The sequence below is a fragment of the Protomyctophum bolini genome (assembly GCF_963924005.1).
Source record: "Protomyctophum bolini genome assembly, chromosome: 19".
NCBI classification, from domain to species: Eukaryota; Metazoa; Chordata; class Actinopteri; order Myctophiformes; family Myctophidae; genus Protomyctophum; species Protomyctophum bolini.
This window is the reverse complement of record NC_137880.1, coordinates 28507579-28523825: the sequence shown is the minus strand read 5'-3', so window position 1 is coordinate 28523825 and position 16247 is coordinate 28507579. Positions and strand designations below refer to the sequence as shown.

The window sequence follows — 16247 nt, the reverse complement described above, 5'->3', positions numbered from 1 at the left end:
ATTGCATTGGTGCTGCTCATTTGTACCTGGTGTAGCTTTTTTGGTTATGGCGGCTCTGTTGACGGGTGCGCTCCGGCCCAGTGCTCTCTGTGCCTGCAGTGACACCACATGAACGGACTCAGATGCTATGAACAGAAAGGGATACCAGGCACGGCCCGGGTTTACACTATGGACACTAGTGGCAGCACAATCTGGACACGTATAGTAACATAATGGACACTAGCGTGGTCACTAGTGAAATGGACACAGTTGATACACAAACAATATTTATTGGTCAATCTAACTTTTTGTAAATTAAACTAAATTAGAAGAATGTTTTATAGAATTGTACACAGTAAAATGTTAATTTAACTCTGACATCCTAATATTTTAAGTGTGTTGTGGGGGCCTCTCTCTCACCTAGTTGAGAGGCTGGGTTGCGGTTCCTCTGGTCAGACTGAGGCTTGGCGTAGCGATGGGGCCTCCTGTTCACTAGCGGAGTTCCTGCCAGAGCTCTGCTCTCTGGTTGCGGAGGGCCGGAGGAAGACTGCGGTGGCCTCCTGTGTGTCCTGGCAACGGAAACACCTGCAGAGGGCTGGCTGTTTCTGTCCACGGTGGCCACAGCTTGCACGGGAGGCTCGGCTCTGGGTGCTGCTGCTGCTGCTGCTGCTCTAGGCCGGGTTGACACTGCTGCTGGCAGATAGAGGAGACAAGAGAGCACTGAAGCTAAACATCGAGAGATCGTTTGTGTGATTTGTAATCACGTCTTCACGCAGATGGGGTCACTATTGAGAGTTTGACACTGGATATTACCATGGAAAACGAATACATCAGTGACGGTCCCCATTGTGCAAAACCGCAGCCATCCACCGATAAACACATGATCCCACATCTCATTCTCATTCTCATTCCGCCAGTAATAATTGAAAACATGGCGCCCCCCCTGTCACAATCGCGACACATGATGGGATGGCTTCCCACTGTCATCCGCTCCTAATTCTGCTATTCCCCTGCTTCCTGTTGTAGCCTAATGTTTCCTCAGTGGGACTCCATCTTGGATGCAGACACAGACAGCCAGACATTCGGCCCTCATGCGTCGTCGACCTGGCGGCCGTGCTGAGCGATAGCATTGACAACTTGAGAAAAACACCTCGGTTCCTCCTCCTCTTTCCTCTCGGTTGCTTTCTCATAATCACTGTCAGATGAGACTGGTCTGCCTGCCTTCCCATCAGGCTGACTGTAGTGTACACACAGCTGAAGCAAGTCCACTCACTTCAGTAAATGGATGCATGTGGCTGAAGCGGTGTTCACTAAAACTATGATGAAAAATGTTCGGACCTACCCTTTTTCACTGATGAAAACTAAATTAAACTAAGATAAAGTATATTTTGTCCATCCATCTTCAACCGCGTATGCAGAGTTGGGTCGCGGGGGCGACAGTTCCGGCAGATATTTCCAGCCTTCCCTCTCCAGAGTGACATTAGCAACTTCCTCCTGGTGCATCCCGAGGTGTTCCCAGGCCAGTGTCGAGATGTAATCGTCAACAGATAAAAACTAGACTAAAATGTTAGGGAGGGAGTAGTGGAGAAGAGATCCAGTAGAACTAAAAGACAAAATGTTAGGGAGGGACTAGTGGAGAAGAGATCCAGTAGAACTAAAATACATTTTATCATCATTTATCATTTTATGTGACTTTTATGGTAATTTTATAGTTGCACTGCCACTCAGGTGCTTTGAAAATGGCAATCTACTGTTCAAGCTCACAATGCGAGCTTGTAGATCGGCTAATTATTTTAAGCATGCAACCAAGTGTACCAAAAACAAAACAAAAAAACAACATTTTTGTCGACAAAATAAACTGTAGATTTAGTTTTAACTAAACTCGAACTAAAACATTTCAAACGACTAAGATATGAATAAAACTAATTGGAATTTTATTCAAAACACTATGACTAAAACTGTCAAAATCAACACTGGACTGAATAAGAAGTGAAGGGGTCAGTAAAGGTCAACATGCTGTGAATCACAGTCTCCCATCATGCTGCCACACCGCCTAACCAATTTAGTTCGTTTTTGGTTTAAGTGAGAGTGAGAATTTTAGTAGCACATGGTCTAAATGTTGTTTTGGGAGCCTTTCCACTCTGGCCAGAAGTATTAACACTGCTGTGATTGTTTGCTTACATGGTAGTATATTAAGGAACCTGAGACTGACGTTTTGAATACACTTGAGGGCGGAATTTGAGATAGTTCATCAATCCAGAAGCTGGAAGGCATGAGGGGGATTTGGAGAACATTCTAATTAAGACAGATATTGTTTTTGCCGCACGCATACATGCACGCACGCACACACGCACGCACGTACGCACTCACTCACTCACTCACTCACACAATCTCTCTCTTTCTCTCTGCCAGTACAGCTGGGTGGTTTATTTTCCCCACTGGATCTTAAGAGAATGGTTTGATACTGTAGCTTCCCTTACAGTTTATCTACTTTCATTGATGATTGCTGAGTGATGTGTCAGCTTCTCTGTCTGTCTCCAGATCTGAGGTTTCCTCTCAGCATCTCCTGTGTTCTTTTCTTTTAACTCCACCATCTGTCTCTCTAGTAGCTTGTCTTTCTAGCCAACCCAATCTCACAGAAATACTGGTACATAAATGCACGCCTAGAAAACAAAACCAAAGATCTGTACATATTACACGACTACTGTTTTGACCTCACTAGTACGGAGGTGCTATTTCACCGTGGCTGGGTGAGTTCGGGTTTGACATTATTTACTATTCTGTCCATATCGGGTTACAACTCAGACGGGGCTGAGTCGTCTCTACCGAACTTGAGCCACGGGAGACAGAGAGTTGCCGTGTCGAGCGTTGGGCGCCCCTCCGTCATTGTCTATGGGGAGGATTTCAGTGTCTTATGTTGTAGAGTTTTCTAGGAGTGTATCTACGGAACATATTTATTTCTGTGAGACTGGGTAGTTCTAGCAGTGTGCCAACAAACAACTTACCGGTATATAGCACAGTAGTAGTTTTCAACGGGATCTCGGAATAATGGGACGTGAATAATGACATGGCACAGCATAACCCTGGACATCAAAAGGTTATTAGATAGATATAAATTGATCTAATTTTGCATGAGGAATCCAACACAACACATTTCATCTTCCAAAGTCTCTCAATTCCTGAGATATCATATCCAGTATGACAGATTATTACTGTGACCTTGATTGTGATATTAACCTTTTCAACCGAAAAGTTAGTCATCATTTCAGGACAACCCGAACAGATCATTTTCTCCAAGTTTCATGGAAAAGCTGTCCATCCATTCTTTCGTTATTTTGCTAACAGACAAACAAACAGAATGGGGTGAAGACATACAGTAACAACCCCTGTCCAATTCGGTTGTCAGAGGTAATAAAAATAAGATTTTAATAGAAGATTTAAACCAGATGAAACCTAATATGCTGTGACTACAAAAGTGTTTAAAAAGAAAATCCATCCAATTCCAGCTTGTTTTGATGATAATGCTGCTGGATATCTTTGACCAATTGTGTCATGAATATTTAACACAGACGCATGTCTGGTGCAAACCCAGTGTATGCTATAACTGAAACCTGCCTTATTAGCCTGTCCGCAGCTATGTGTGGCATGGCATGGCATTGTAATCGCCCCTGTCTGTGTGTCTGTGAGCAAACTGGAGAAGAGACACCCAGATTTTCAGGAGACGTTGGAAATGGGAATGATCAGTAGCATGTCCCAAAGAGATTATTACGTTTTGGGTTGAAAAGGACAAGGACATTCCAACATGCCGAACTGAGAGATACGTGTACAACTAATCACTAATGTACAATTGTGCATGCAGACTCTAAATTTGAGAGTGTGTGTGTGTGTGTGTGTGTGTGTGTGTGTGTGTGTGTGTGTGTGTGTGTGTGTGTGTGTGTGTGTGTGTGCGCGCGCGCGCGCATGTTTTTTAATGGGTTCTCTCTGTTTTCTACCGTCTCCCCAGGAACAAGCTGCCGATGAAAGATGGATGCACGTACTGTGCATCCATCTTCCCCATTTGGTTAAAATCAGCCAGGTTCTCTTGCACCTTATTTTCTCCTTTCTCTTTCTCTCTGGAAAACGTGTCATGTGCATAGCTTGGCCCAGGGTCTTTACACCGCGGACCACTAAAGCAGTGGCTCCCGGTGTCCTACTACTGCCAAACCACTGCGGTCTTTCCTGGAACTTCAATGGTCCGAGGTGCTATGAGGCAGATGGCCAGAGACACATACCAGCTGCTCCGGTGGAGACCTACCTCAACGACTGACAGAGACTCAAAGGTGAGAGGGGGGGAGTAAGTTACCCTATTTTCTGTGGTGATATCGGTCCATCTGTCCACTTGTTCACCACTTTGGTCACAAACAACAACATATTGATTTTGGAGACTTTGTGTGACATTTTCTCTAGTGTCAAGCCACCATTAGGCCAACATTCCCACTGGCACACATTTTATTCCAAAACAGGATATCGGATACCGGTGACGATATCTCAAAAAGGGAAGATTGACCTGAAAGTGCTTAGCACATTTATGCTTCCCAAAGGATGTCAACTATACTGAATTTGGTGACCGAGTAGTGATATTTTCTTTAGCTTGTTAGGTTAGCTCAGAATCTAATTGAGTGACCCCAAAGTGCCACCCTCAGGCCAAATTGTCATCTTTGCAAGTTACCTTAAAATATGTCAAATTTGAATCGGAAGATTTCATGATGGTCAACATTTGCTCCCTTTGGGGGCAGTTAACAGGTTTTTAGTGTCTTGCAGACATACAATTTACAATTTAGGCATTTAGCAGACGCTCTTAATCCAGAGCGACTATTGTGGATATAGCCTAATCTGTAAACATCAACCTGGCTAACATCACGATCAGGCTAACAAAAGTCATACACTAGACATAAAAAATAGGTGGCAAATATCTATACCTCTATTATGCATATGCTGTATCTATTTAGGAAAATTAAATACTGTATATATTAAACAAACTATTCTACTATTACAGAAGGCACACGATAGTGGAAACTTTGTGTGCAGAAAGAAGTATTAAGAAAGAAGTATTTAGTTTCAAAGCTTCCCCAAACCATTGAGATTAATCACCACATTAGATGAGGGGAGTCCACTTACATGTGTGATGACAGCAAATAATTTCTACAGGCACAGACGAGATAATGACAGCTATAAGCTGGGAAGCATTACTCCCACCTGTTGAATGTAATGGCATATTAGTTAAGGGTTTGTGTTGAGGTCTGTCTTACCTGCTGATGAGGAGTTGACAGGTGCTCCACCGACTACAGCAAAACCATCCAGCTTACCCCAGTCAGGACCACCTGGGGGAAGACACACGTTTCCTTACTAAATAACAACCAGTGTCAACAACAGGCAGGCAATGAGGCCGCTGTCACAAAATGATCGACATTTGGAAAAAAAAGTTGTTTTTGCATCAAAACAATCAATTTAAGAAAAGCAAACTGTTTTTGCCTCTGTCTGTGCTAATCCTATTTGCAGGGGCCAGCTATAAGATTTTGAATGTATAGTTTTAAATGTGTTGCCCATCATCTGTGATAAAAGACTGCATAACTTTATCTGTTGCTCTCTCTCTCTAAATATCCATCAGTCTTTTTCCTTCGTCTCTTTCTCTGGATCAAACACCCTCGCTGTCTCTCTCCTCGCGTGCCGAAAACAGCTGATCTACAAGCTCAGCATGCACAACACAGTATACCAGGGCTTTAAGTCATCCTTATCCCTATGTTGTTCTAGCAGAGACTAGCCAGACAAAGTAATGATGTGGAGGAAAGCAGCGGGCTGTTTTTTATGGAGACGCATGCTGCTGATAGATCGATCTGCAAGGAATGTTGGGAAACAGGAACACTGACTTTATACTGACGCAGATTTATTGCACACTGTGACGGAGCTGGAGCAACCGCTAGGGCCGCCCGCCGGCGGCACGCACAGAGGCACACAAGACAGACGCACACACGCATACACGACTGTGTGCACGCACGCACGCACAGAGGCTCACAACAAGACAGACGCACACACTCACACACATGCATACACGACTGTGTGCACACACTGTGACACACACAAATATACAGTACTACATACACACACTCTTAAAGGCAGACACGTATCGTATGTCTACAAAGATAAAGGCAATGAGAGAAGAAAATGAGAGAAGAAACACACATTGCACATGCACAGTTTGCACGCACGCACGCATAGTCGCATATGCACACGCACACATACAGACAATGGAAGACAGTGAGAGGCTGCAACACCAGTCACACCCCTATACTTACTCACCAAACAAATACTCAGTCACGCACGCGAGTGACCACAACACAAGAGATGGGGTTAAAGGAGCGGGGCTTGGTTTGAATGTGGAAAACAAGGCTTGGCTGCAGACTGTAGAGCTGCTGATGAAGTATGGCCCCATGATGCCAAGCACAGAGGAAAATGGAATAATGACAAATGCAGACTGTGCTCCTCCAACACTGCAAACTGTACATTTATAGAAACATAAGGCCTTGACTTGTGTTTTTACAAGGTGAGATTAAGAACTGCCAGTAAAGGTTGTAAAGAGCTCGAAATAAATGTCCCCGGATTTTAAAGCCTAATTTATCCCCCGTCGCACGACGGCATGGCGCCAAAAATAGCGACCTACAAGCTCCCAACGTGTCGCAGCCACGCCGTGGGCGTGTTGGGACCTCGTAGGTCGGCTGTTCTTGGCGTGCGATGCCGAACGTGCAATTTTGAATGAATCAGGCTTTAGTCTGAAATCACTGTTGTGCAGGGATGTGGTCTCATTGAATTACTGGAACAGGTTGTAAGTGACAAGTCACACCGTGGAGGCCTTGAGAACGCTCCAATTCTGGCAAATGCACCGCAACAACGAACTCAATTGCAGATAGAAATGTGTCCCACTCCCACATACACACACGCACACCTCACCTCCAGGCGTCTCTGCTCTGTACACGGGTTTGCTCATCCCCTCCTCGTTCTCGGCACTCATCTTGAGAAAGTGCAGAACTCCCGGCTCTGAAAACACACTCCGAAGTTTAAGCCAAACCTCTTTTTTTCCTCCTTTCCTTCCATTTCTCTTGACTTGGATGACTTTCTTGTCCAACCCTGCTACTGTACCAGCATCTCCTCAGGGCCTTTTTTTCATGCACACATGCATATACATACGCATACATGCCACTCACTCTTTTTAACGCACGACATGAATGCAGACCCACGCCACGCTCCTTCCTCCCTCTCACAATCATGTCTCTCACACACTGTTTTCTTTCCACCTGTCTCTTACCTACATCCTCCAGTAGCTGGGAGCGGCTGTCCTTGCCCACTTTAATGATGCGGAGTGACCTCATGGACTTGCCGTAGCCGATGCTGTATCCATCCACAGGTCTTCCATCCAGCTGGACGGGAGGCTCCCAGCTCACCTCCAGGCCCTTGTCCACGGAGGTCAGTTTCACATTGCGTGGCCGCAGAGGTTTTTCAGCTGCAACACAAACACATTAGGATTTGGGTGATTATACCAATAGGCTGCATCCATTTTAACTCAGAAAATGTCTTAGAGTTAGACATCTGAGATGGACAGGGCAAGGGCAGGCAAATGAAAGACATCTCTGACCGGCTCTGAGTCAACAGGGGATTACGTCACAAGTGTGACGTAAAGATAAGGGCGTTAACTGGGCCTACACTGTCTCTGTGCACACAAGCCTGCATGAATGTTTAACCACTTATTCACTATCAAGGACCACACCACCAAATGAGGACGTTTAACATATTTTATTAACGATGAAGGAAACGAATATCCCTTACCTAACCCTAAAGGAGATGTTAGAGGGAGTAGGATGAGAATTAGGGTGGGGCCGGGGAGGGATGACGACAGCGTTGGATGGGCTTTAATATACAGGTGGAGGTGACCCGATTGGAGGTGGCTTGATAGGAGGTGGAGGTAGCTGCGTTGGAGTGTGGTCCTGCTCCTGAACTTCAGCTATGAGCTGTGTGTGTGTGTGTGTGTGTGTGTGTGTGTGGTCTTGTCCATGTAAGCTGCAAGCTGTTCACATGTGTTTGCATCAATATCAAGACATTTCCCTGTAGATTATAGTAATTGTACTTGGCAATTAAAGGAATTCTGCATGTAAGGCTGCCCGGAAAACTACAAAACAACTTGATAGTAAACAAATGAGGGTCTGTCTGCATGTAAGAATGCAGGAAAAAATGACTCCTCTTTTCCCCTCTTCATCCATAACAAAGCAACAAAACACTCCTGAGTATTAACAGACACGCTTCATCTTCCTTTGCGTTGCGTGCGGGACTATGGCACACTGTAGTGGTGAGGACAAGACAGCCCCGCAGGCTGGCAATGACAACACTCAACTAACGCAATAAAGCATTTACTAGCATATTAAAACATCAACATAACAGTACTAGGGATGTTAACAGTTAATCGATTAATCGCTGTTAAGAAAACGTAACAATTAATAGAAATTTATGCGGTTCCATCCGTGACTGTAATGCTGTCTGTGTGCACGCACGTGGCCGAGGAACGCACATGTGGGCTGGTAAAAAAAAAAAAAAGTACCCCATTTGGTAGCCACAGAAACATCTCTGCTTTTGTATGTGATTTGACAGACAAGACAGTGCACTTTTCATTTAATTCTATTCCTCATACAAAGATGCCATTGCCTGGCCCTGCATCTTAAATGCTCCAATAAATATTTGATTAATGAATATAATATGCCTTTTGTATTCTTTCTGTATATCAGCAAAATGTAGATTTTTATGTTTGACGTTGAGGGAAATTAGGATTATTTTATTTTCTTTATGCCGCTTATCAACTAACCGGTTAATCGATTGCTAAGGTTATCAAAATGTATCAATTATCAATGGATGAATTAATCGATAATTCCCATCCCTAAACAGTACTTTTATAGCTTGTGTGTGAGGACAGCCATTGAAAGACCCTAGACAAGAATTGGAGCAGAGTGCACTAATGAGCCTACTGTAATTTCATCAATGTAGTCACTCAGAGGGCGTACAAAATGTAACTAAATTAACTTGATATTTGGTTACAATAGTACACTCTCACAGAGTGAAATAAACACTGAGGGATTTACAGTGTAGCTAAGATGCCCAGGATGAGTCTGTTTACAGTAGACCATCAGGTACTGTACAGGATGAGTCTGTTCTGTTTACAGTAGACCATCAGGTACTGTACACAGGATGAGTCTGTTTACAGTAGACCATCAGGTACTGTACACAGGATGAGTCTGTTTACAGTAGACCATCAGGTACTGTACACAGGATGAGTCTGTTTACAGTAGACCATCAGGTACTGTACACAGGATGAGTCTGTTTACAGTAGACCATCAGGTACTGTACACAAACAGCAGATATTGGTGGAATCTTCTGCCAAAGTTTGCCATTTGTCCAAAATCAGGATAATTGTGGGAAAGTTGGTACTCAAAATGTCTTGGTACTTAAAATGTCACTCCAATACAATCCTGTATAGCATACAATGCATGCATGGGCCAAAGTATATTCACAATCTTGCGCTATATCATGCATTCCAGACCATCCATTCCAGACCTTTCAGGTCATCTGAGACAGGTCTGCTTTCTGCTCCCATAATCACAACTAAACGTGGAGCGTTCAGGGTTTTCTATGCACTGCATTGTATCTGGAACAAACCCAGAAAACTGCAGGTCTGCTACAACTCTCAACTTTTTTTTCTTTCTTTCATTCCTGCTGCACTGTAATTGTATTACCGGTAGTCTTGTTTGTGTTTTACTTTTAATTCTTTTTTTATTGTGCTCTCTTAATGCTCTGTGTCTTAATGTGTTAATGCTTAATGTTTTATCTAAAGCACTTTGAATTGCCTTGTTGAAATGTGCACTTGCCTTGCATGAGGTAATTTAACTCACTCAATGCAAAGAAGCACTTAGTTTAGTTTATTCAGTCTGACTAAACAATTTCTCCTGAAAACTATAGTAAATTGACCTTGCTAATCAAATGCCACTAAACATCTTAATTACAAAAAGACCTTGTGTTAAATAAGACATTAAACAACATGCACATAGTTGGCATTCTGGTCATTCACTGGTGTCGCATGTAACTACTACTGTTGCAGGGTTGTAGTATGTCCAACTCATTAACAGTCTACTCTACACCATATATCTGTGCACCATATAAGAGTTTACAGCGGTAGTTTTGGTTTAGCATGGCCACAAAATGACTTTATCACTCTAAATTCTTGTTGTCTGCAGGTGTGAGCCCAGCTGTGATCTCTTTGACTTTCCACGTTCACAAACTATTTGAGCCTCAAGTTTACACACTAGGAATACAGCTCCTTAGAGACATGCAGTGTTGTCTCTCTTTAGCTTTGAGTTTTAGTATGTGCTGAAAGCTCTTCTCGTCACTGCGCCTGCATGCTCACTGAAAGATACCACAATGGCAATGGCACATAGCCCAGAAAGAGAGACACATGCGTGTGTGTGTACAGTGTATGGTAATGTGTGAGTGTTTTCCAATCAAAGCAGAAAACAAAACACTATCTCTCTCTCTCTCATTATTTCCTCATTAATCGAGGCTTACAGCGGGAGTTGTTTTCATCAGCTGTTCGAGACGGACGGCACTGATGCAAGCCTGGACGCGCTTCATTCAGTTCCAACCACTGTTTCCAATAAGGCCGTGTATTACGTAGGAATGGATCCGCTCGCCTGTCCAGACATCAATCTGTGATTTGGCCTGTTGGGAGATTCACGATGCCGAGTGCAAAGCAGAGGTTTCTGATTAAATCAAGGCTCTTTATAAAGCACAGCACATGCGAGAATGCCGCCATCCAAGAATAAACAGTTGTGTGAAGCAGTTAACCGACTGAGCAGCCAGCCGCAACATAATAATTTAGGGGCTTTGACTTGAGTTCAAAAGGGTTGGCATGGGAAACTAGGGTAATAATAGAATATTTTCTATACTGAACCATATGCTGTTGAATGTGTTTTTATTTGTACAGGTTTATTGCACCTGGGCCCTGATGTAGGTAGGTAGTTAAGCAGGCATTTTAGGTCGGTCCAGGTCGGTAGAGAGATATAGACAGAATATATACATTTGATAGTGGAAAAGATTGACTATGTGAAGAATGAGGGTAAGGCCGGACGAGGGGTCATTAGGTCAGTGTCTTTACTGAGGGAATTATGTGTTTGCATAATGTGTCTGTGTGCACGAGCGTGCACATGCGCTAACAAATGTTTTTAGCACCATTTTATTACTTGCACGCACAAACACGCACACAAGCTCGCACGCATGCACGGTCGCACTCTCGCTTGCACGCTCGCACTCTCGCTCGCACGCACACACACACACACACACACACACACACACACAAACACTGCACAGACATGCATGTGTTCAACGGTACATGGAGCATATGAAGGTTGAATGCCTCTTGTGAAATGCTTCTAGAAAGTGCTTCTGTTCATACACTGGCACTCTGCTTTTACAAGTGCATCTTCTCACCTCACCTACCACAAAATCACAGACACGACCCCTCAGTCACCTCCATTTGAATCTCCCATTAACCCCTCATAACTGTCCTCCGCATCAACAAACAATAACCTGAGGGTGGAGGGGGGCATTTCTTGGCGGTGAAGGTGACTTGCACCGAGTTAACTATTCTGGCTGAAGGGCCCAGCCCAGTGTCACTGTCATACTGCATTATATTGTCAGGAGGAGAGGTAGAACTCTAGTGGCCCCTGGTAACACACTAACCACCACATTTTCTTACACTGACCAGAACTACTTAATATTCACCAAAAGTCCAAAACCAAACCAGAATTACCAACACCAAAAATGGTGCGGAACTAACCCTTTAACATGACATAATGTCTCACCAGTATTCAACTTACTATAGTATATAGTATAAAGAAAACAGACCAGACTGAAGCTACAATATGACCAAGACCACCTGGTCTTTTGACTGCAGTCAGTTTCACCAGCACATTAATCACCTGACTGTCAGTTTAATGTTATTGTGTAATCCACCCTAGGTTAACTTTATATATAACATAGGCACAGGAGTGCACAGACACCCACAATCCACAAATTAGTAAGTACTTATGTACGGCTTATAGAAGCAATATAGAACAGTTGGGGATAAAGTGCCTTGCGGGCGGGAACCCCTTTTGGAGCATTATGTTATGCTTTAGCTATTGAAAAATAGCAGATCTACAAGCTCATAGCATGTGGTGACCGAGTGGCACACTACGAGCTTGTAGGTCTGCTATTTTTGAAAAATCGAACTGACATAGAAACATAGCTTTTTCAGAAAACTGTCAGGATGTAGAAGATGCATTTTTAGAATCTGATCTCAGGTCAAAATGGGTTAATGGTGAGAGGGACAAGACTAATATCCTCAGTGATATTAGTATCGCTACGCGAGGCTAGGTGTGTTCATACTGTAGGTACATGAGGTGTTGTTTGAAGGGCGACCATGTGCCATTCACATTTTGTCCATATTATAAATGACTTGCTAGTCCAGGGATTCAAATGTCAACTTTCCTTTCCTAAACACTGTAAAATCACTGTGTTAAATTAACACAGGATTATGCTGTGTGCCTGGTTGGGCATATATTGTCATGCGATTTTCTCTGTGTAACAAACTTGCTGCTGTGACTGCCCCTGTATCGTGACAGGTGGTCTCATGGACCAGATGCTACCTGTTTATCTGATTGGCATGGTGCCTAGATGACATCATGGCATGAGATAAGTCAACAGTTGCTGGCTTGACAGATGAGTGACAGGTGGGCGAGCCTATGTTCAACCTACGTAAGTCAAGTAATCAAATACTCCTTGTGCGGTGGAAAATATTAGCCATTTTCTCTTTGTCTTTGATTCATCTCATTTTCTCACGCACGTGTGTGCGCGCGCGCACACACACACACACACACACACACACACACACACACACACGCGCACAGACCATCAGAGTTCTTCTTTATTAAGTGGAGCGGAGAAATTAAATTCCTGGCCTGGCCTGCGAGGACATGATTTCCTCTTTCCTCTCTACCAGTTACCCTCTCTCTTTCCAGTCTCACATTCCAGCAAGTGATGGATTACGGTCCAGTGGAAGAAGTTGGCATTGTTTATTATCCAAAGACAGTATGCTTTTTGTCTGTTATTTAGCCTGCTTCCAACTAGTGTCTAGATACCCACGATGGCCCTAATACTGTCCGTGGCAAGCAGTCCCTCTAGACTGGCACGAAAAGAAAGCAGTTAACACTCCATCATCTTGTCACAAACACTCCAGACTAGCGGTGCTGCCTACTGGCTTGCAGTACAGGAATGGAATTGTCCGAGGCTCCTTCCAGGTGTGAATGGGTTCTCATGCTGGCCCAAGGAGACAAGAGAACCACAACAAACATCTGCTGAATACAGTCAGGAAACCCCATGACATCATAAGTCAGAGACTAACAATATATAGAGAGAAGGGCAAGGGTTTAAAGATTGGGGGGATAGGAAGATGTGGATATATATATATATATATATATATATATATATATGGAAATTATAATGTGGTCACTGAGCTTATAATTGCAGGTGACGTATTTCTTTATTTCTCTATTTTACTTTGGATGCCTTTTCTGTCTGGAGTGCAGGAGCTCCTCTAACAGAAGAATCTATGCGCTCAAGAAACCGTTAAAACATCTGCACTTTCGATTGCACAGCAGTTTCAGTCTGCCTGCCTGGCTGCTCAAGATATCTCCATTTGACTGACACATCAGTCTGCTTAGGCAGGCTTAATATGACACTCGTCACAGTCTTTACAACCTGAGTACCTGCAGGGCAGCTATCACTCAGACGTCCAGCATTCTTGTCAAATTAATTTATGGCACTTAATATTACACACAGGAAGCCTCATGTAGGCGCCTTCTACATTCTTAAAACAATTACAAGTTGTATCAACATCAAAGCATTAAATGTTTAGTTAACGGGACGAGGAAAATACACAATTTGATGGAACTATTTGATGCCACCTGCCATGCGTAATTACGCACGGGAGCGCGCAAGACTTGAGATGCAATAAAAAGCAACGATCAGCAGTACTATACAAGAGGAAGAGGGAGGGAGTGACCACCCCGCCTCTGCTGCTAGACTAGGTAACAATTATTGTCAAGATAACAGACGCAAAATCAAACAACGAATTGTGTAATTGTAATCTCTGAAATCTGAATTAATTCATGATGTGCCTACTGTATGATGTAACGGCATATTCCATGTTTGCTTCGAGGAAATGATCATCATATTTTCCTTCCATAAAGTAACGGCTGAAAAGACACAATTCTATCTCGTGCAGGCACAGGCTCTTCACAACATAAACACACACTCAGTATAAGTCTACATACAGTGTATACAGTGTAGAGTAAGAGTATGCATTCAGTTGAGTTTGGTGGAGTTAATTGTATGCATGATTCGAACATAACAGTATAACTACCACAACCCTCGTTTGCTGATATAAAAAAAATAAAATAGAATAGAATTTCTTTCTATCTTTCTTTCTTTCACAAAAAATCCCTTTAAGCGAGTTGTAACAATTAGGTGAACTGTGCCTGAAAAAAACGATGCCTTTCTCTTCCAAACAGTGAAAGTGTGTCCGCCAGTTGCCACGATTCAACAGATTAGTGCGAGGCATGCACCTGCTCAATAATTGTGAATGAGATAACAGGGTCTTACCCGTCAATCCACGCCCTGATGCGCAAAAGGTGACGAATAAAGCCAAGAGCGTCCTCGTTGCAGCGTGTGCCATAGTGTGTATAATGCGCTGCTCCTGTGGTGCGACGCACCAGACCAGACGGATTGATGAGGGGCTGGGAGAGGAGAGGAGAGGAGAGGGCTGGGAACTTTAGGGACACATACACAACACACACCGCACCCCTCATATGTGGCTCCCTCTCCTGGGTAAGAAAGGAACTACGTATAATATAACAGCGAAGCCTCGCTAAACATTTATACTTAAAGGTGATATAGGCAAGTTTTCAGTGTTTGTACACAGAATTGATCGAGTGTTTCCAAACAAATTAAAATCTAGCTCCACCCCCCTCCCCCCGTCATTCTATTGGCTGAGCCAGGTCACTTCAGGCTATGGGGTTGTTGTTGCTGCTGGGAGGGACGCTATGGATATTGCGCTCGTATGGCTAAATATGACATTAAAAAATTATGAATTTCTATCGATATCATAGTTACAACAATGACATTGAGTTGACATGTTTTTTTAAGGGTAACTGTAGCGTAATCACAATATCACAAGACTGACACGACGAGTCCCGCAAATGAGGAAGTAGGAAGTAGTGGAGCAGACTCACTGGCTCTCAATTCAATTATCTTTCATTTGTAATCGTGCATATAAAACATATTGCCCCTCAAATGCCCCAGCCACTACAGCATCGTTCATGTGAACTACTTTGTCCACGGTTATTCATCGCTATGATGATCAGCGACGGCTTGTCACCGTTGTCGAGCACGGGTTGAATGCAAGCTTCAAGCCGGCCGGACCACCAAACCATGCGCTATACATAGCGATTCTCATAATTTCAACAGGCTTACATATTACATCATAAACATACTATTTCACATGAACAATGGTGAAACTAAGATATGGGGATAATATTATACTTGCAAATTGCAAGTATAATATTATCCCCATATCTTAGTTTCACCAATGCGATTTCATTGCAAGTTGCAATGAAATCGCATTGCGTTTTCATTATAATACTGCTGGATCGAACACACAGTCACAGCCTCGCGCTGCAATTGGCTAAGACTCCGCGTCACCCCCCACACAGACCCTCCTCCCAACACGACGCTTCCGTCCCGCGACATAAACAACAGTGGATATAAACAGATACAAACACATAGAGGGAGACAAAGGGAGAGTGTATGTCTACAGGGCAGCAGCTCAGCATCAAAATATAGGGGAAGATAGAGGGAATAAGGCCACAAATATAGATAGATAAATATGTTGATTTTTGGCTGAAAACTTGCCTATATCACCTTTAAGTTGTTTAGTTCAGTAACTTCAGTTGTGTGCCGATGTCATGCTCAATAAATATCAGATCTACAAGCTCACGCGTGGTGAGCTTGCAGAGCTGATATTTACTGCACGTAGGCGGCGGCCTACAAGTACAACACCAGCATCATGCAACCATGTAGGTAGGCTACCGGTAAATGAGGCT

At 43.5% G+C, this 16247-nt stretch overlaps 1 protein-coding gene across 5 annotated transcripts in view; it reads right to left on the bottom strand.

Moving 5' to 3' along the window:
• fndc1 (fibronectin type III domain containing 1) overlaps nt 1-14874 on the bottom strand; it is a 48290-nt gene extending 33416 nt beyond the window's left edge. For 2 of the 5 annotated variants that reach the window (XM_080790205.1, XM_080790207.1), the window contains exons 1-6: nt 14749-14874; nt 7319-7513; nt 6964-7050; nt 5268-5339; nt 400-672; nt 27-125 (exon numbers count right to left, since the gene is read on the bottom strand). In XM_080790205.1, coding sequence (XP_080646331.1) covers nt 27-125; nt 400-672; nt 5268-5339; nt 6964-7050; nt 7319-7513; nt 14749-14821 — 799 coding nt within the window. In that variant the 5' untranslated portion in view covers nt 14822-14874. The remainder of the gene's footprint in view (nt 1-26; nt 126-399; nt 673-5267; nt 5340-6963; nt 7051-7318; nt 7514-14748) is intronic. The other 3 variants (XM_080790206.1, XM_080790208.1, XM_080790209.1) reach the window with 3 other exon arrangements.
• Between the last annotated feature and the right edge of the window lie 1373 nt (nt 14875-16247).